The sequence below is a fragment of the Pelobates fuscus genome, chromosome 4 (assembly GCF_036172605.1).
Source record: "Pelobates fuscus isolate aPelFus1 chromosome 4, aPelFus1.pri, whole genome shotgun sequence".
Lineage (NCBI taxonomy): Eukaryota > Metazoa > Chordata > Amphibia > Anura > Pelobatidae > Pelobates > Pelobates fuscus.
Window position 1 is genome coordinate 126,274,542 of NC_086320.1, and position 22,716 is coordinate 126,297,257.

Consider the following 22,716-nt stretch of genomic DNA (forward strand, 5'->3'; position numbering starts at 1 on the left):
CTGGGGTCCAGTGGGGATGATCTTTAATCTTCCTGCTCTGTTCCTGCCAGTTAGTGATGCCATATCCAGAGTGACATTGACACGACACTCCTTAGTTAATATGCCCTCATGCAGTACTCACACACACCACTTTCTGTTTGGCACTGTTTCTCATTTCTTTTCGTTAAGCACTTCACCTGGCCCTTGTTTAGCACCTATATATTCTGGTTTCTCCCCTCACTCCCTTGCTGAAAAACCTAAGGTGAAAGCAACCCATGGAAGAGGAGGTTATTGTGCCAAAGGCAGCTCACGACTTTGATGTGGAGAGGTTTGATGATTCCAATTTTAACCCTTCTACCTCTGGGGGTTCGAAGATTGGCACCTCTCTTACAAACGCAACTATGAAAAATGAGTTGTCGCCAAGTAAAGAAGACTGTTATCCTCAAGTGGAATACAAAGAGTCAGACTTGGTGCAACGTGACAAACTCGTGATGGATCAACCCCAAGAAAAGGATCTAAATTAGACTTGTTCAGAACCCATAGTCTGAAGAAGACTCTATAGTCCTATGTAAGTTACATGCTCTGGTAGAAAAATGTCTCTGCTGCAAGAGGAAACACGAACTACCACACTTGTACCTGAACAAAGCATCGAAAATTCTTCAAATCAGCTGCTTGAGCAAACTCCAAATGAAGTGAGTGAAACCGAACAAGAAGGCAACATTCACATTTCTGGTACCTGTTCCCTTGATGAAGGAAGCTCCTTCTATGAATCATCAGTTGCCATGATGCCTATCACTCCACCTAAACCTCAGCAAGTATTAAAAGACTTGTCTTCAGTTCAGTGTCTTTCTATGCCACTTAATGAACTACCTCAAGCTGAGCACATTAACGAAGAGAATGATCTAAGTGACCAGGTATCTCTATCTGTTGCAGAGTTATATCAGTTTAACATAGTCGTCCCTGCTTCGGCTGGCCTCATGCGCATTTCTGCGGTCTGAGGAGGAGGGTTCGCAGAGTGCTCCTGATCCTGTACTCGTTAATCTAGGAGATTCTCCTCGATTGATTCCAGTGGTACCTACCCAAGATAACTCAGACTGTTCTCCTTTCTACAGAAGTTTCATTGCAGTCTTTATTCCAAGGATCCTACAAGCCAGAAACCAAGTCAGACCCAGGACTTCTGAGTGATGCAATTGTTACCAGCAATAGCCCCAGATCTAGTGGGATGGCACGTTTGTCAGTCACTGGTAATGAATATTCCTTATCGTATGTGCCTTTAATTTCTGTTTCTGTGTCTGCCCTTCTAATGTTAAATGTTACTCTACAGTCCTTGCTTTTATATGTTTCTATCCTGCCTCGTTTGTTTCTCCCGTGGGTTTCTCCACCTCTTATTCCTCCTAAGCCTCCTCCTTGTTTTCCCCACCTGTTTTTTCTTCTGTCACCTATGTTTTTTTTTTGGGGGGGGGGGGGTTTTAGAGCGCCAGGAGTCGCTCCTTAAAGAGGTGGGGGGGGAGGGTACTGTCACGACACTCCTTAGTTAATATGCCCTTGTGCAGTACTCCTACTCACCACTTTCTGTTTGGCACTGTTTCTCATTTCTTTTCGTTAAGCACTTCACCTGGCCCTTGTTTAGCACCTATATATTCTGGTTTCTCCCCTCACTCCCTGCCAGATCATTGTCTCTTGTCTCCAGTTTCCCTGGTTCCTGGTTCCCTGTGATTCTGGCTCCTGGCTCCTTGGTCCTGTGTCCTACGCCTCCTGGTCTTTGTTCCTGTGTTCTCCTTGTCTTCGTCCTGTGTCCTCCTGGTCCTTCGTTGCTGCGCCCTCCGATCCGATGTTCTGGTTTCCGTGATCTCTGCTTTATTACCAGTGATCCTGACCCTGCAGCCTTGTTCATTTATTCTACTTCTGATCTTGCTTCTTGGTGTCAGTATATTAATCTTGTGACTCTGGATCTGTGCCCTACCTGCTACTCGTGGTAACTGCACAATCCTGCCCTTGTACCCAAGGACTGTTCCAGTATATGCTGCCTGCACGATTCGTGCATAATCTGATTTATTGTACATATTTTGTGGCATTGTATATATATTGTTTTCTCTTTTGGTTCTCTGTATATATCTCTGCCAGGATATGATGTCTGTAATGACATGAAGGGGTGCTGCCCTGGAACAGCACTGTCATTTAAAATGTGTATATATATCTTGATTTACCCTAATCATTTGTGTCTTGGCATTTATTTCTCTGCTGTATTGGTACCCACATTTTAAATGACAGTGCTGTTCCAGGGCAGCACCCCCATGTCTGTAATGACATAAAGGGGTGCTGCCCTGGAACAGCACTGTCCTTTAAAATGTGGGAACCAATACAGCAGAGAAATAAATGCCAAGACACAAATGATTAGGGTAAATCAAGATATATATATGTGGGAACCAATACAGCAGAGAAATAAATGCCAAGACACAAATGATTAGGGTAAATCAAGATATATATATCTTGATTTACCCTAATCATTTGTGTCTTGGCATTTATTTCTCTGCTGTATTGGTTCCCACATTTTAAATGGCAGTGCTGTTCCAGGGCAGCACCCCTTCATGTCATTACAGACATCATATCCTGGCATCACTGCAGGGCATGCGAGGGAGCAGCGCAGGAACATTACAGCTTCCTCGCTGTCAAATACCCAGGCACCAAGAAAAAATACTTAATCACCATGGCGACATGGGATTTGTGGAGCCCTGATCTACATGCTTTCAAATTTAACAGAGCAAAATATGAAATTCTGGATTTCGAAGAAGTGGCTTAGACATAGTTAATACTGTATACAGTAAAACATTACATAATTGAAAAAGTCACTTGGAACAAGTCTGAGTTGGAAGATTTGCCACAAAACTACAAAGGACTCTGAGCTCCAGCAACTGTACCAATGACCTACAAAAGGTAGCCTTCTGAAAGGCCATCTCAATATTTTAACTTGCAAATCATCATCTCATGGTATTTTACCCACATATTTAAATTCTATACCACTCTAGTGCAATTGCTGCAGGGTTTAGCAACCTCCTCTCTTTTTACACACTGAAAGTTGCCATATTGGTTTGCGGGACCTATGTTGCTTTGAGAACGGCAAGTCAGGAATGAAAATTACCTCCATCATGGCATACCACTTACAAAATCCAGAGAATTCAAAACAGGGTATGTCCAATCTTTTTCAGTAGCCATTTAGTCACAAACCCTAGTTTGTTGTTGGGGTTCATATTTGTTTCACACAAAACTGCACTTTACTGATATTAGTCATTGTATGTTTTACTGATCTAAAACACTTGTAACTTGTGAGACATCTCTGAATAAAAATATAACAGTAACCCCATGTACAGGGTTTATGAGATTTTGGAAAGCTACAGGGTCAAATATAGGGAGGCACCCAGTTTATAATTAATAACATAATATAATTGTAAATCAAATTGTGCATGTATACACTACACACCAAGTATATTTTGATAAATATGTACATTTATTCATAATTTATTTTAGAGATTATTTTTACAGAAGTATGTTACTTTATCTCTATGTTAGGGGGATCTGCCAATCATACCAATCTGAGTCATGCGATCCAACTGTTATCGCAATCACATAACTCAGACAGTTACCCTCCGATTTGATCTGGGGAGGATGAGTCCTGATGTTAGGGCGTGCAATGCTGCCTGATGCCGTGAAAGTCCTCCTTTTGTAGGACAGCATAGAACACCCCACTGTCGGAAAAGGGTTAACATCAACTCCCCCTACTTAGATGTCAGACAAGACATGAGAGTTGCTTACTTGAAAGAGGGACTATCCCCATCTCATGTACATATGTGTATTCAGTGATTGCAAAGAATCTGGTAAATAATCACCCTATACTGTAATAAAGAAAATAAATACGGTCACTAAAGTAAGTGATTTTCTGTCTTATAACAGATACCACTACATTCAGTTTTTGTTTGATGTGTGTTTATATATGTTGAGTTGTTTTTTTTGTAAACCTTGGGATGGCATTTATTGTGGTCTTTGATCTTGCACCAGGCCTAGACCATAAAACATCTAGATAGCCATCACCAGAGCTGAACACAAGGAATTTCTTAGAGTGGGCAATAGACTGCCAGACCAACCCCCTCTGATCCCCCAGGGGTCTGCCCACTGAGAAATAACTAGGGGTGCTGGACTATCCAGAGTTCAGTATTCATTTTTCTTTTGTCAGTAACTTCTAGGCGATCAATACCAACTAAGACTCCCACAAGAATTCTATATGGGGTAAATATATGTAAGGAATCTCTTGTGTTTTCTCCTATTATGTACTGTTTTGCAATTTGTTATCTGTATGTCATTTATTTCTGTATTTTGTACTCAGCACTGTGAATCTTTTTTGTCAGATTAAATGTTTAATTAATCAGCTTGTGTCTCTGTTTTCTACGAGCTTTATTCTCCAGAGAGCTCAGGTAAACACGTTACCAAAAAGGGTTAATTATAAGTGTTTGATTAGTAAAAGTAGAACTGTGATCCTATAATTCTCCTGTGTGTGGGGTAACCTAAGACGCCCGGGTTTAAAAGTCTTGGTGGTGGCAGTAAAGTGTGTACTAGGGGGTTAGTGTAGAAGGGATTGCAGGGGTTAATTGAGTGGTTGCTGGGACTAGCAACAGGTAACCAGGGGTCTGGTGTCATTAACCCTGTCACTTCCACACTCTCCCCACTGTCTCGGCTGGGCCTATAGCCCACGCTCGTGACAAAGGTATTGAAAGATTAACAAGTCCTTTCAGAGGAGGTGACCTCTTCCACATTTTGTCCAAGAGAGAAAAAAAACGCTTAGTCCTTTGCACTTATTGTCTAATGGGATATTTCTGTATTTTAATGAAAGTAAATCTGTTACTTTGCAGTAATTCATAAAAATATATTCTCTATAAAATACTGATGAAGACTGCATTGGAATTCCAATGCAAACCAAGCATATCATAAGACAAAGAAGGGACAACTTTGTCTGACAAACCTGAGGTTGACAAAAGGTAGAGCTAAGCTGTGAACTTTTGTCCATGAATGTCTATGAATTTTCTGCAGGATCTTCCATAGACCTCAGTGTTGTACTCTTGTGCATGCACTGAGAATATAGCACTGAGCTCATGGCAACTAAAACACCAGGAACTATAAAATGACCTGCAGGACGAAGATGGCAGTGGCCGCAGGAAACCGCTTGAGGGAAGTAAAAAAATAAAATAATAAATTAACCTACCTTACCCTGCAGCCTGAGACAACCAGATCCACTTTGGATCAGTCACTTTCGTGGATCTTCACGAAATGAGCAAAAACCCACGTAAGTAAAAAAAATCTGCTTCAACAAAATTATTAACACGCTCTCTTTATACTGACTGATGCAGGGATAAGAACCTTTTGTGATATTGTTGCAACAATGTACGCTGTCTTGCATGGGAAAAGTGTAGCGCCTTGGGTATTGATGTATATAGTTTGACAATTGGTTTTTATTTCTGCGGGTATAGTTATAGAAGGCTTTGGCAGAGTTCCACTTTCACACACTGTTGTTGGAGTATGAAGGGTTTAATGGTTCGATATGCTAAGCTTTTACTTGTGTCTTAAAGTATGGTTGGTGTTTATACAAAACGTGGACTTTTAACCCCTTAAGGACCAAACTTCTGGAATAAAAGGGAATCATGACATGTCACACACGTCATGTGTCCTTAAGGGGTTAAACATTATTTTGGGGTATCCTGCCTAAATGTTGTTCAGTGAAAAATTAGGTTTTAATAACCCATATGGAGGACAATAAAATAATGCATATTAAGGAACACTTCGCTCTGGATTCCATAACAATGAGCCTGTCTAATTTTCAATTATACCTCAAATAGTCATCAGGGTTTCCCTGAAGCAAGTGTTGGCTGCATAACCCTGACAATGGAAGTGTTGGTACTTTATGGCCTTTACGGTTTACATAGTGTCTATTGATATGGCAATATAAACATTTCAGGTTAGAGACTTTAATTCTAATTGAACTGCAGCACAGTACAGTAAAGTGACGGACTGTACTCAAATATAATAAATCTACTTTTGAGCAAAAATGACAAAAGAAGAAATGAGTCTAATTGGTGACATCATTACAGATCTGTCAAGGCCAGGAAATCCTGCAAGCTGCTGCTAGGCAGATCACAGATGCAGCTTTTCCCCAGATGGAGATCTGAAACTGATTATTTCTAGCAACATAAATACTTCTGAGAAACAACACTTAACACTTACCGCATCCTTTTCAATGATTCGGTTCAGCATCACAATTGCACGACTTTTTTGTTGCCAGACCATTAACCAGAAATGACAGCATGTATTAGGAAGCGGGCCCTGTGACAAAACAGGGGAGAAAAAAAATATTGGTTTACTCAGTTACATCTGATCTTAAAGGGACACTTTAAGAACGACTACCACTAGTATAAGCCATAATTTCTTTTCGGTGATTTGTGTGTTCCTTTAACCCCTATCTGGGTAACCAATTGCCTATTGCCACCCTAATAATAAAAGGCTATATAAAGTAGCTAAATATATAGGTGGTGGGCAAAACACACACTCTAGTAGTGTAGAATTTGTATCTATTTTTATAAATTTCTTGTCTTTCAACATTTAGATTGTAGTAGTTTTCACTGCATTACAATCCTAGATGTTATGTTGTTTTTTTATATTTTACCCCTACAGTTGCCGATCAGGTTTTTTTTCCAGCTTGTCTGTTTTGGTCTAGGTTTTTCTTTTATTAAAATATACTTATTGGGGGGGCGGGGCCTGACCGCTGAAGGGAGCAGACGCATGTCGCTGTAGCTCCCGGGTTTCAACTAACCTTCAGCTGATTCTCGTTAACCGGAGGCAGCAAACCGATGACCCGGTGCTCCCAAGCGATAGAGGACATCGGGCCCGACATGGTGACACCACGCAAGTGGCCCTGTGTTCCGGACCCGACCCACACAGGTTTGCGGCCTACAAGCATGGTGGTGGTGGGAGAGACGGCCGCTCTCCCACTGCAGACAAACACGGCAAAGCAAAGCTGGACACCCCGTTCCCCCCCCCCTATAGACCGGCGGGGGTTATCCCGGTCCCCACCGAAGTGACACACATGGCTAAACGGATGGTATCTGCCCACACGGGCTTGGGCCCTGGGCCTAGCGCTACTGCAGAAGCCTCTTGCCCTACAGAACCTACACCCGTACAAGCCACAAGCCTGGATCTAATCTTCCAACAATTCATAGAAAAGCTGGACAGACTCTTTGCAACACCCCGTGTGCAATACGGAGGCACAGCATGTGGACCGGGGAAACGGAGGCGGACCGGGCCTACTAAGGGCACTACAGACCCTTTAACGCTAAAGTTGAGCACTGACTGCCCACCAGGGCCGGGGGTCACCAGGAGGATAACTCCACAGCATCTGCAACATCGACGGAAGCCTAACCAGCGGCGACGAAACACCAGGGCTCTCCGAAGCGCCCTCACAGGGAAGAACTGGGCCTCTTGTAGCACCCGAGTTCGTGGAGCAAAGATGCAGACCCCACACGGAGCCTGGGGCCACGGGGAGACCCGGCCGCCCTCGCGCACCTCCCACACTCGACGACCACAGCCCCTCACCGGCAGCAGACAAGGACTAAGCTTCCTTCCAAGATCTGTCGGAAAGGACGACTCACAGAGGCAACGATCCGACCACGATGTTTGGCCCGTCCATCCAGCACTCAGAGCCGGCATAGGCTAAGCTCAATGGACTGCATGTACGTTACTCCTGCAGTCCTCACTGCGGAGGCAAGACTGGACCCCACCGTGCAAATTATCATTTGACAAATTGTGAGCAATGTAATACCTAAGCAATATGTACTGGCCTTTTCTTGTATAACGCTAATAGACTCTCACTGTCCACACCACTGAAAGGTTTTACGCTCCCGTCCACTAGAAAATGTTATTTACCCAGACTATCAGCTAGGACAGGTGATGTACGTAACATATGCCCTGACCGTTAGACACTAGGCATGATTATAGCAATGTTTGAAGCACAACTTGTTTTAGCTAAATTTTGTATGCCAATGTTATGTTCAGAATTTGGCCTGCTCCGTTTGTTGCGTGAAATGTTACTTAACTAGACTACCTGCTAAGACAAGTGATGTACGTAGACTATGTCCTAGCCGTTCGACACTAGGCCTGACTTTAGCACTGTTTGAAGCACTACCTGTATTAACTAAATTCGTTTGCCAGTATTATGTTCGGCTTTTAGCCTTCTTCATTTGTTGCGTGACACTAGTGACCAAAACAGTTTGAGTACTCTTCCGCTATTAGTGTAGCCTGTTTTTCTAGGCATCTCCTTTTACGATTAACTAAGTGGCGACACATTCTGTACACTTCTTGTAACACAGAACACACACTCACATCTTGACTAGTTGAAGTGACAAGTCACACCTGCATATTAACGAATAGATATAACTTGAGCTACTCACCAGACACAAAAAATACAAAAACAGAGGTATTATTGTCCAGGAAATGTAACTTTTCGAAATTGACGTTGTATTATCCCTATGCTGTATATTACTCGTACATTCCCTCTTTTACTTTCTGTACCCCATCCTGCATACCTCAATAAAAGAAAGATTGACAAAAAAAAAAAAATATATATATATATATATATATATATATATATATATATATACACATATATATATACACACACACACTTATTGGGGGGCGGAGCCTGCATGCAGACCTGATCAGACGCCATATTCTTGAGCTCCTCTCGAGTAACCCTCAATCCGCCTAATACAGACGAAAATAACAATAATACACCTTGGAAACCAACTCACCCTGATCCAGCAAGTCGAGCTGAACCGGCTGATGCCTTTTTTCCAGCCACAGAGGCAACCTAAGCGGCGCCGCCGAGTTGAGGCCTACCGCCCGCTGACAGCCACAGACCTCGAGACACTCCTGTGGAGAAACTTTGTAGACCAGCCAGGAGTGGAACCACTGCCACAAGAACCAGACCCCCTCCGCCACCGGAGGAATCTCAAAGTGAGGCAGAAACCGATCCGGAGAGACCAGAGAGGTCAGAAACGCAGGAGAGGCCGGAGCGACAGCAGACGGTGATCACACCAGCCACAGTGACAACAGTGTCCCTAAACATGGACGCTGCAGATGACTCGGCTCCGACCACAAAGGGGGACCTGAAAATACTCCTTGCCAACATTCATAAATTATTAGAATCAGACTCTGCAAAGCTTAAAACTGAGCTGCGGGAGATCAGAGAGACAGTAGGAGCAGTCGACGACAGCGTGCAAGATGCACACACCAAGATCACTGAGGTACAGAATACAGTACTTCAATTTCAACGAAACAAAACAATCCTAATGGGGAAGCTTGCAGTTATGGAGGACCGACACCGCCGATCCCACATAAAAATCAGGGGGATTCCGGCCGCGATAACGGCAGAAGAACTACCCCACTATATACGGCGCCTCCTCACGACTATACTGCCCCCGGCTGCGGCCCGCAAATTGACTGCCGAAAGTATTTACCGCCTCCCCTCGACAAACAACACGAAATCCAACATAAACCGGGACGTTATCTTGAAATGCCACACAGTCCAGGACAAGATACAAATCCTGCAAGCTGTAAAAGGCAAAACACCACTTACCTTTGAGGAATCCACCTTGTTATTCTTTCAGGACTTGTCAAGAGCAACCCTATTGTGGAGGAAGTCTTGCGGACCCGTCACCACCCAGCTACGCTCGGCAGGCCTGCCGTACAGGTGGGGAGCGGACAATTCCATCGTAGTCACACAAGCCGGCGCCATACACACCCTACGTTCCATGGAAGAAGCTGCACCATTCCTACAAAAACTGGGCATATCCACCGTACCAGTGACACCAGATCAACCCGCAAGATCCTGGGACCCGAACACAGTTATACCTTTCATCCCGCGATTTCGAACTGCACCACCACCTGACCCATAGGACGCTACGCTGAGTACTAGCTCCGACTAGGAACAGCTGCGGACATCAGCAACGCTGCAGGGACTTTAAAAATAACGATACTCTAACCTTTATTTCTTTTCCTTTAAAGTATTATTTTCATGCCAGTATACAAATATCTGTGTAATTAAGCTCTGTCTGTACCCTCCACCCCACCACCCCCCTAACTATGTCATGTAAACTAGCACTCCTCCTTACCACTAGTAGGAGGGATAATAGGTGAGGTCCCCCGGCGCGTACCTTAACACACGAAGGCCAACCAGACGTCCTTACTAGGACCATGGTAGGTTCTCACGCATCTTAAGACGTCACATCACCCCCCCCCCCCCTAATGACCTACACGAGACACCAACCGAGACTTAACCCGAGATGCGGGCGACCGATGAAACCGAGCCTGACGCGACACGTATACTTGGGTCAAAGACAACCAGCCTCTCTCCAATCACACCGATACACCCCCACAGACTCAAGACACCCAACACACCACAGAGTTACCGACTTTAGACCACTGCCTGACGGCACCACCGACACTATTAACCCCTAACACGGAGGTTACCTGTGGATTTACTTAGCGTGTGAACAAACCTGACTTCATATTAATAAAAACAGTGTTAATGGCAAACAAGGCAAAAAGATCCTTCGATATGACCAGCAGGTAGCATAGGTCACCAATCTTACTTGTATCAGCATGATGTATATTACCTTACTTGCTTACGAGATGTTATGTTATGTATTGAAAAGGTTTGCACCTGCCGTTGTGACAGGACAAATTGGTATGTTAAACTTCAACACTGACAAAATAAAGAATTATAAAAAAAAAAATATATATATACTTTCTTGATTAATAATAGAAGTGCTCACACAGCATTATATTTGTTTTAAACCTACTTATTTCAAATAGTTCCTATAGTCTGAAGCAGCCCAAATTAATTATATTTATATCCTTATGACCTATGATTTTTATTTTTCATTACCTTCATAACATTGACGTTGTTGGGTTTGTTTTTCCTATAATATATTTTGGAAATGAATAATTCTGCATTGTGTAAACCAACAACAACTTTAGTCATCAAAATGTGTGTATTGCAAAATGTGTTTAGGCAACATTAATGTGGCATTTGACTTTAAGAAACAACACTTGCACATTACACACTGCACTAAGCAGACCTGAAAAAATAATTAAAAGTATTTTTTTTCTACAAACACAAATAAATAAGACCTGTCAAACAGTAAATTGGCAATTCCAATTTGGTCTTAAGTGGTAGAGCAATGGCTAGAAGTAGGCACAGGAATAATCCAAAAAATTATGAATCTCCCACTCAGTTGTTTTAAATGTCACTGGCTAGGTAGATACAGCCGTGACCTAAACCTAGTCCATGGGAAAGTTCGGCATATCCGTGCAGAATGTGGAGACGCCGAAAACCAGTGTTGCACAATGTGCAGCACTGAACCAGGAAGCTCCTCTAGTAGCCGTCTGAGGAGTGGTGACAAGAGATGTTCCTAGGCTGTAATGTTTAGTTAACAACAAAAGGTCTGAAGGAACATGGTATAGACCCAGATCAACTACATTAAGCTGCAGTTGTTCTGGTGACCATAGTGTCCCTATAGTGCCTCTATAAGTATGCAGTGTTTTAGAAATAAAATAAAATAAATAAATAAAAAAAATAAAAATAATGTTCTGTTTAAAACTGCATTTAAAAAAAAAAGACAAATGTTTAATAGGTCACTGAATATTGCAGGCCAGAGTGATAACAGACAATTGACACCTTAATGTAATAAAACCTAGAAAGGTCACTCTAAAAGAAAGTGACCACTAGGTTAAAATCCCAGTCCACTCAAATAAGATCTTAAAAGAAAGAAAATCGTCATAACAAAAAACTTTATTAGTAACTCTACAAGGTACTTAAACAAGTATATCGATGTAGCCTAATAAACAGAGACCAACCCTGAGAGAAATACTCAATATCTATGGTTGGTGGTTAAACGTACCACACCAATTCACAAGGATACAAAAAATAACAATATGAGAACGAAAGAACAAAGTAGCAATCCCAACCTTTATATTGTTAAGCGCTCCTGGAAATAAGTGAAACACTGGCTACAACAGAGCCTAGTGAAATAGCAATAATCATGAAGCCAAAAACAAAAAGAATGGTAAAGATATACTAAACAGTGAAAAATAAGCACAATAGAATATAAGGAGTAAGAGTATATAGATAGAGATAGGTAATGAGCAGATCCTTCAGTCTAAAGCTGAAATCAAGTAAATACACCTCTCTAAGAATACTGCAGGTTTGTTATAAAAGCGTCCCTGATCGACAGACAGACAGACAGACAGACAGACACACACACACATATACATATACATACACACAAAGTTATTATGGGGGAAAAAATTGTGATTGAAAACCCCTTCCACCAGAAATCTGTGGATAGTTAATACAATGTTAAACAAAAATCTGCACACCAGTCAAGCCATAAGACTTGCTTTTCCCACAAAAAAAACAAAAACAAATCTGCTGTGATGTTACTACCGCAATTGAGAAATGCTTCAGATTTGAGAAAGGGAGGTTTTCCCGAAAGCTTGTCACTAAAATATTCTGTTAGTCCAATAAAAAAAAGTATTACAAGATACAAATTTTATCTGTTTTACATCTACATCACTGGACTAATACAGTTACAATCTCTACTTGAACACCATACATACATACATACATATTGAGTCAGCACTCACGGTTTGCGTTAAAAAAAACAGCTGCTTGGGGGCGGAGCCTGGCCGTCGACCTAAGCAGACGCAGGGGACTCGAGCTCCTGCTTCCCGGGCCAGAAAACCTGCAAAATCCAGGACTGGTGGGGGGATATCCCGGTCCTACTAGCTGGACGGACCAGGCAGGCTGACCAGACTCAAGCACTCACAACTGGGAGCAGCAAGGAGCAGTCAGGCGGAGCGTATCCAAGATGGCCACCCATCATGATTCACAGAGGGGAGACACGAGCAAGAGTGTGCAGCCCTCCTCCCTAGAGGCCCTCGACAGGCTCTGCTCGGCCTTCTACAAGCTACAGTGCAGCAGGGGCATGCCCAGTCTTGAAGCGGCACGGGCGGTGGCCATGTGGATTCGACCGCTGACTCGCCGACGCTATTATGGCGCTCCACTACAGGTACTCCAAGCGGGCTTTCGCCCACACAAGCACAGACAAGCGACTAAGACAGAGACAGTTCACCCCAACTTGGGCACCCAAACTCACTTACCCACTCACCACCACGTGGCACCGGACCTAGACACAACGAGATCACTTACTGGCAGACGGAACAGACAGAGAGCCTAGCCACGACCCATCGGAGGAAAAACCCTGAAGGGGTATTTACCCTGCCGCACAGGTACACCCAGCACCCAAGAGACTCATACACAATGCCAGCGGCTCAGCAGAGCAGGCATCGGCTGAACACAGATCTCTACAAACTGAGGCCTAAGCATCAACACAGACTCTCAGTGCACCCGGCTATATTGCCCTACTGACTCTCTTGGACTTTTTATAATTTTTTATGATGAGCAGAACAATCTACACGAGACTCTCACATTAAGTATCATAATGTCACTATGCCCTCTCACACCCTCTGATTGTGTCCATAGACAGCTTGCTACTGGCCATTCCCATGCCAACTAGCCTGCATGCCTGGCAACCTAACCATAATCTGCTTGAGTGGTCTGGCATGCTCATCATTAACCATAAGCATGTCAATGCCATGTTTTATTACTTACTAAAATTTATAATCTACTGTAACTGTGATGGCAAAACTCTGTTTTCAACATATTTGCTGAGTCATACACAGCAGTGGAAGGTTAGATTAATATATATAGTTCTGCCTGCAACAACAATTTTAGATAAACATAGCATGTAAACTCGTTAATAACATGTCACTAATACTCACCCGGCTATATTGCCCTACTTACTCTCTTGGACTAATCCTTTTTATAATTTATGATGAGCAGAACAATCTACACGAGACTCTCACATTAAGTATCATAATGTCACTATGCCTTCTCACACCCTCTGATTGTGTCCCTAGACAGCTTGCTACTGGCCATTCCCATGCCAACTAGCCTGCATGCCTGGCAACCTACCATTCATATATGTTCCTCTATGGATATAAACTTAAGTGCAACAATTTAATAATATGCTTGAGTGGTCTGGCATGCTCATCATTAACCATAGCATGTCAATGCCATGTTTTACAACTTGCTAAAAAAAAATTATAATCTACTGTAACTGTGATGGCAAAACTCTGTTTTCAACATATTTGCTGAATTTTACACAGCAGTGGAATGTTAGATTAATATATATAGTTCTGCCTGCAACAACAATTTTAGACAAACATAGCATGTAAACTCGTTAATAACATGTCACTAGCACTCTCAACTTATAAGCTGTTTTTCCTAACGATGCAAAGTTGCATACATATTAGCCTCGTTACATACACGTTTTAACCTTGCATACTAAACTTTAACTTAATGGTGTTTTAATAACCTGTTATTCTCTTGTTAAGTATTTAAAAAATGTGCTGTCTCAACTGCCACACTTTGAATGTCCTGAAAAATGCCTGCAGACGCTGTCGAGGCCTTCACGCTTGTTGTCACTTTTCGCACAAATAAAATAAAGAATTTGAAGAAGAAAAAAAAAAAAATGCTGCTTTATTTACATTGAAAATAAATAAATAAATAAATAAATAAATAAATAGTCCAATGAGATCAACGTTTCAGTCCCTGAACGGGACTTTCATCAGGATTAAGTACAGCGTATTGCTGCACTCCGATGACATAGCGTAGCAATATATAAAGTATTATACTGCTGTAGCACACAAGGTTTGCAAAATATAGCGTGCAAACTCATTTTTGTGTGTCAAAGAGGCAGAAAAATTGCTTATAACCACTACACATGGTAAAAATAAATAAATAAATAAAATAAAAAAGCGGAAAAATTATCCCACACTAAGGTTCACAATATGCTTTTTGAAATACCCTGGGATGTATGCCTTTATGGAGTAGTTGGAATATGTAGCCTGCACAAGTGCTCCAAAGTGGGACACGGACGCATCAAAACCATCTATGAAAATTCACACTTAAAAACCTGAACTTGTCACGTCTCTCTTTTACAGCACTGTAAAGTCACGAAATAGTGTCTAGGTCATTCAATGGGCATATTGTTTTACTCAGAAGATGTAACGGAGCATAACTTGGGGGATTTTATGACAGTGGTACATATCAAGTGTAAAAAATACCCAGCAAGAACGCAAGATCCTTCCGACGTCGGGCCCCCACGCTCCTCCTGCATTCCAATTCGGGCCGGTTTGTCAGTGACTGACTGCAAGCTGTGTTGGCCACCTGGCACCCCTGTTGCCATGGCGCCCTCTGCGGCCGCACAGCTCACACACCCCAAAGGCCGGCCCTGGTTACAGTCACACAAAAGACAGTCAGGCACAGTTACAATCAGGTACAGGCTCACTCACACACACACACACAGTACAGTCTCTCTTTCTCACACTCACAGTACAGTCTCACACAGACACACACAGAGTACAGTCTCACACACACACAGTCAGATGCTGTTACAGACAGTCACACACACAAGCAGACAGTCACACACAGAGTACAGTTTTTCACACACACAGGCAGAGAGACACTGTTACAGTCACACACAGAGTACAGCTTCACACACACACTATAGTCATACACACAATTACCTGGAAAGGAGGAGTGGAAGCAGGGATTATTTTCTCTGCAGCAAGTACTTGGAGCTTCAGTTAGCTGCAAGCTCTGCCCTGGCTGCTTTTTTAGCCCCGCCTCCTCCATGCGGTAAGCACCACCCCTGCCGTCCAGTAAGCCCGCCCCTTTACTTTCATAGTCCCCGGTGGTAAATAATGAACTCTCCAACCAGGGACTTGCTTCAGCTCCCCCTGCACTCACCTGGCCATGTGCGAGCTGTGTCGGCCACATAGCGCCCCCTGCTCCATGGCGCCCTGTGCGGCCGCACAGCTCACACACCCCTAAAGCCGTCCCTGCTCACCACAAACTGACTTAAATTGGTGAAAAAATGGTGACAAATTAAGGCACAATTTACACCATATAAGATACCCTGGGATGTCTTCTTTTTCAAATGAAAGCCCTTTGGGGGTTGTTTGAACAGTCAAACAGTTATAATGCGACAAAATGAGACATATGCCCATCAAATCCATCTATGAAAATTCCAAATACAAAAAACTGGAATAGCCTTGTCTCTTATATGGCACTGTAGTTTCACAGAATAGTGCCAAAGGCATACAATGGGGGTATCATACTCCGCAGATGTAGCTGAACACAATATGGGGTTCTGTACATGAATAGCACACACCAGCTTTACAAAATACACATTACTAAAACCTTGTTATACAGGAACGAATTGGTCGGTAAGTGAGGAGTTAAGGGATTCCTTGGTCTGGTACGTTAGTCTATGTTCGGGGAAATTTCCCCCCAGTCACCGAGTGCCCTCTCCAGGGCGGTGATCACAATATGTCCGATCATCTGCTGAGGCGAGAGAACCAGGAGAATGTGCAGCCCGGGAAGCACGGCGTGGCCTTGTCCGCGGCCCCACAAGGAAACCAAGCAAGGCCGGGTCCTGCCCAAAGTCACCAAGAGCATGGGACAGCAGCCAGAACAGGTACAGAGACCTCCATCCAGGGAGGGGGAGCAGAGCCTGTCAGCTGGGGCCATGCTGATAGGGACTGAATCCGGGGATGCTTAGTTGAAAATACAACTCCCATCATGCTCGGGGTTTAATATTCATAACAGCTGGGGTGGGGAGTCCTCCCTGCACTGAGATCTATGATCATCTGTTGATGCCCAGCATTGAGACACATGGTGAATACTGTCTGGCTGGAAGTCATGTGTGGTTGCGAGCGATCCCAAAAATTTAAACCTGCCATAGCTATTGATTAGTATTGGTATCTGTGGCCTGTCGCCCTCCTCTAGATTAATAATTACTGTGGATAATGTGTATCTTTATCTCTGTAACAGGTACAGAGATTTCCCTGAACATAGATTAGAGGGATATCCTGCTCTGGTGTGTTTGTCTATGTTCAGGGAAATTTCCCCAAACAGACGGACAGAGCAGGGAATCCCTCTAATCCCCACGACGGCTCGCACTTGCCACCCTGCGAGAGAGCTTGTCGTAAGTGCGAGCCATCGTAAAACAGGTAGGTCACAAAATGAGGACCACCTGTATGTGTATATGCCAAAATAAAGAAAAAAAAACTAAATCTTACTCTAATATTTAGCAGAGATTGGAGATTGAATGTCTACATAAAAAGTGCCAAACTAACCTTAGGTAAACAGCCTGTGATGTCTACTTTATATAAATATATAGTTTTGTATGGCAATTTTGTTTTCTGTGATGGCTACTAAACCTACAAGACAAACTTTTAAAATTGTTGTCAATTGAAATTTTATTTTAGTCCTTGTATTTTGTGACCTGTAACTTTCAAAATAAGCTGAAATCCTATACATATTATGAACTCTATAAAGCAAGACACAAATGAATTTATTTTAAATTACTTTTCCTAAGCTGGACATATTATGCACCAGTTATTGCCTAAACTGTGAAGAAAGAAAGAAAAAAAATTGTGGGGTATTTTTTCTTTTTATAATTAATGAGAATTTATTTATGTATACCGTATATACTCGAGTATAAGACGAGTTTTTCAGCACATTTTTTGTGCTGAAAAACCCCCACTCGTCTTATACTCGAGTCAGTTGTCTGTATTATGGCAATTTTCATTGCCATAATACAGACAAGGACCGGGGGCTGTCAGGAAGCTGTAACTTACCTTCACAGCAGCTCCTGTCAGCTCCCTTCTCTCTTCTCCGGTGCGTGCAGCTCCCAGGTCAGCTCCCTCTGCAACTCTCGCGAGAGCCGCGGGGTCAGAGCGTTGCCACGGGTTACCGTGGCAACGCTCCGCGCGGCCGCGAGAGTTGCAGAGGGAGCTGACCTGGGAGCTGCACGCACCGGAGAAGAGAGAAGGGAGCTGACAGGAGCTGCTGTGAAGGTAAGTTACAGCTTCCTGACAGCCCCCTCCTACAGCCCATCCACTGGACCACCAGGGAGTGAGAGCCCCCCTCCCTGGCCAGCTAACAAGCAGGGAGGGGGGACGAAAAAATTAAAATATTAATAATAAAACAAATAATAATAAGGAAAAAATTATTAAAATAATAACATAAAAATAATAATACAAATAATAATAAAATAAAAAAAAAATAGTTACCTAAAAAAAAATAACATTAAAAAAAATATTAAAATAATAATTAAATACCCCACCAATGCTCTGCACTCACACACACACATTGCACATACACACACTGCATTCATACATACACTGCACTGCATTCATTATAAACACACTGCATTCATACACACTGCACTCATACATACACACTGCACTCATATACACACACTGCACTGCACTCATATACACACACTGCACTGCATTCATTATACACACACTGCATACACACTGCACTCATACACACACACTGCACTCATATACACACTGCACTCATATACACACTGCACTCATACACACTGCACTCATACACACTGCACTCATACACACTGCACTCATACACACTGCACTCATACACACTGCACTCATACACACTGCACTCATACACACACTGCATACACACACTGCACTGCATTCATTATACACACACTGCATACACACTGCACTCATATACACACTGCACTCATATACACACACTGCACTGCATTGCATTCATTATACACACACTGCATACACACTGCACTCATACACACACTGCACTCATATACACACACTGCACTGCATTCATTATACACACACACCGCATACACACTGCACTCATACATACACACTGCACTCATATACACACACTGCACTGCATTCATTATACACACACTGCATACACACTGCACTCATACATACACACTGCACTCATACATACACACTGCACTCATACATACACACTGCACTCATACATACACACTGCACTCATACATACACACTGCACTCATACATACACACTGCACTCATACATACACACTGCACTCATATACACACTGCACTCATATACACACTGCACTCATACACACACTGCACTCATATACACACTGCACTCATACACACTGCACTCATACACACTGCACTCATATACACACACACTGCACTGCATTCATTATACACACACTGCATACACACTGCACTCATACACACACTGCATACACACACTGCACTGCATTCATTATATACACACTGCATTCATACACACTGCATTCATACACACACACACTGCACTCATACACACACACTGCACTCATACACACACACTGCACTCATACATACACACTGCACTGCATTCATTATACACACACTGCACTCATACACACACACACACTGCACTCCATTCATTATATACACACTGCACTCATACACACACTGCATACACACACACTGCATACACACACTGCATTCATATACACACTGCATTAATTATATACACACACTGTAAATAAATATTCAGTTAATATAATTTTTTTAGGATCTAATTTTATTTAGAAATGTACCAGTAGCTGCTGCATTTCCCACCCTAGTCTTATACTCGAGTCAATAAGTTTTCCCAGTTTTTTGGGGTAAAATTAGGGGCCTCGGCTTATATTCGGGTCGACTTATACTCGAGTATATACGGTATGTGACGTCCTCAAAAAAAAGGGTATACAATATTTGTTGGTGCAATAAATGAGAGAGATGCAAATTGCGGTTGAACACAAACGGCAAAAAATGCAACCATTGTTTGTGTCCTTAAGGGCAAGACAAGCTTCTGAAGCTGTGTCCTTAAGGGGTTAAATTCTGAATGTCAAAAATCAAGGCACATATCCCTAACTTGGAAGCATTTCCTAAATCTGTTAGGACACAGCTTCATTCTGCAAGTCAGACTCAATTCACAGCTTAGTGAATACCCGTTTTTCAAATAAACTCCCAAGAGTTTTCATTCTCTGGTAAATGAATATAAATAGTACTGAAAAAGAAGCAAACTGCTGCCAAAGCCAATGAAAGCCCTTACGTAAAGTACAATTGGTAGAGGGAGGACAAATCGCTTTTCATACACTGGCCCAGGTAGTAACACATTTTCTGCCAAATCAGACCCGACGCTGCCTTGAACGTAAAACATTATGAAATATTTTTTTCATGGATCTACCGACCTGGTCATTCAGTTCAAATGGGATGTAATTGTCATCTCCCAGAGTTCAGCTTTAAATTGTCAGAAAAAAGATTCCATATGTCACTGATGTACATTAAAGGAATCCTTGGCAAAGTTTCCAGATTTAATGTATTTTTGTCCTGAGCATTCCAAGAATGAGTGATGTGGCAATGTACTTGATCTTATCTTTGAGGTCATCATTGATGATGAAATGCTTTAAAGGGGAATTCACTTCTCTGGAATTGTTTTTCCAACTTCTTGAGACGCTCTGGTTTCTATTAAATTTATTTTCAATAATTTGGAAATTACATCATATTTCAAATATCAAAAGACAAGGCAATGCTGGGGCAAACATTTCCAATGAAAACAGATATAGAAACATTGCTTAAAGGGACACTGTAGGCATTGTGTCTGCTTTCTCTCATTAAACTGGTTATAGTGTCTGAAGTCCCCTGGTACAGTCATTTCATTCACCATTAAAAAGTTTTGAATGTTTTGCTTTAATGCTAAATTAGAGTCCCAACCTTATCTGTGCTGCGTTGGCGAATGCAAACACAAACATGTATTCCTGACACTATAGTTCTAAAACCACCATTTAGGTGGTCAGCCCCCCCCCCTCCCCCCTCCCCCCTCCCCCTTATCTCAGGTTAGAAAGGAGATTTACTCTTTTTTTTAAGTGCCACATGGGATTTTTCACTTCTTTCCCAGTTTAGTTTACGTTTTGTTTTGATCACAACTTGTACATTTGGCTCAGCCCTTAAGGGGTTAAATAGGTAACAAAGTAAATAACTGGCAGATAAGGAAAAAGAGGGACATGCATAATCTCATTTCTACATATGCTTACCTGTGTTAGAATGTAATTTCTTTGGGCTTCTTCAACAACAACCAGACTGGCATTGATATAATCATTTTCCACATTTTGAAGTTTCACACGGCTGTGATCATCTAAACAATTTAAAAATAAAAATTACAATAATTACAAAATGGACTTAAACACATTATTTAGAAGTCCTACAGTTATGAGTTAACAGTAATCAAACAAAATAAAGGTTAGTGTACCTACCTCTTACCCCTGTTTAAAGGATCACTATAGTGTCAGGAGTGCCCCTCCCGTGGCGCTGAAGGGGTTAAAACCCCTTCAGCAGCTTACCTTATTTCAGCGCCAGGCTCCCTCGGCGCTGGTGACCTCTTCTCCCTGTCCGACGTCAGCTCCCCCGTCGCAGATGCAGCGCTAGTGGCTGTCCGCCACTAGACAGCCACTAGAGGTTGGATTAACCCTGCAATGTAAACATAGCAGTTTCTCTGAAACTGCTATGTTTGCATCTGAAGGGTTAGAACCTGAGGGACCTGGCACCCAGACCGCTTCATTGAGCTGAAGTGGTCTGGGTGACTATAGTGACTATAGTGTCCCTTTAAGGATACTTTTATAGCTCTCTCGTTATGACAGATATTGGTTAAAAGACCACTAACAACAAGTCAACCAAACCTCTGCACCATCACTTCATTCTGTAGCGGGACGGGTGTTTAAGGGTCAAGGACTGAAACATAAGAGGGATGAATGGGAAAGGCGTAAAAGATACTAAGTTTTACTTTTTTCTAATGTCTGTAGCTAACGGACCACACTCCACTTACCTCAACAACATACACACTACTTTCTACTCTTACACATCGAAGAACATTGGTATTTGGGGTGATCCTCAATTATGCCACGCTCAAATTCATGTATTGTCAGAAATGCATAAGAACCGATACAAGGGACCTGCGAGTTCGACAACAGAGTGGGCCTGCAAGCCCGAACAGATGTTAATGCCTTACTTCTAAATGTAATTCATTCTGGAGACATGCGAGTCTCAATGTTTTCTACGATTGAACGACGAAAATAATAAAAATAATATTCACAAAAAAAAAAAAAAAGACCACTAACGTCACATTGTTTACCTTGAGGGGTAAAACAAGTCTCTCATGGCTGTCATACGGTCATGCATATTGTGTTCCATGCTTTCCTATGACAAGCATAGGAGACACTATTCATGCGCATCAGGTCCCCCAATGTCCCTCTGAGTTGCTTTAGATTGGACTAGTGACTAGGAAGTGGGTCTGAAGCACAGAGGGAGTCTCAGCACTGGATATCATATCCAAGACTTTTCTATGAGCTTCATTGTCACGTGATTAAGTTCTACTCTAAGTGCAGCAGAACGTCGACTGGAACGAAACGCGTTGGACCGGCTTTTTAGCACATTTGTGCATTCTACCTCTTTTGAATATTATAGGTCAATAAATATAAATTTTGAAGAAATCTCTAGATTGGCATTTAGTGTGCTGAAATATCCAATAGTACATCCAGTGGCAAGTACAAAGGAGTAGCTCTAGCCCACTATCGACATCGTGGGTGGCACCCATAAGGCACTTTTGCCATCTGAAATTTCTAAGTGCAATTGTATATCTGTTTTCTGTTTGTATCA

General features: G+C 42.4%; 1 protein-coding gene across 1 annotated transcript in view; it reads right to left on the reverse strand.

Annotated features, from left to right (window-relative positions):
- PTPN2 (protein tyrosine phosphatase non-receptor type 2) overlaps nucleotides 1-22,716 on the reverse strand; it is a 99,096-nt gene that overhangs the window by 17,351 nt on the left and 59,029 nt on the right. The window contains exons 3-4 of the mRNA XM_063451595.1: nucleotides 21,099-21,199; nucleotides 6,247-6,345 (exon numbers count right to left, since the gene is read on the reverse strand). Of these exons, the coding sequence (XP_063307665.1) occupies nucleotides 6,247-6,345; nucleotides 21,099-21,199 (200 nt within the window). The remainder of the gene's footprint in view (nucleotides 1-6,246; nucleotides 6,346-21,098; nucleotides 21,200-22,716) is intronic.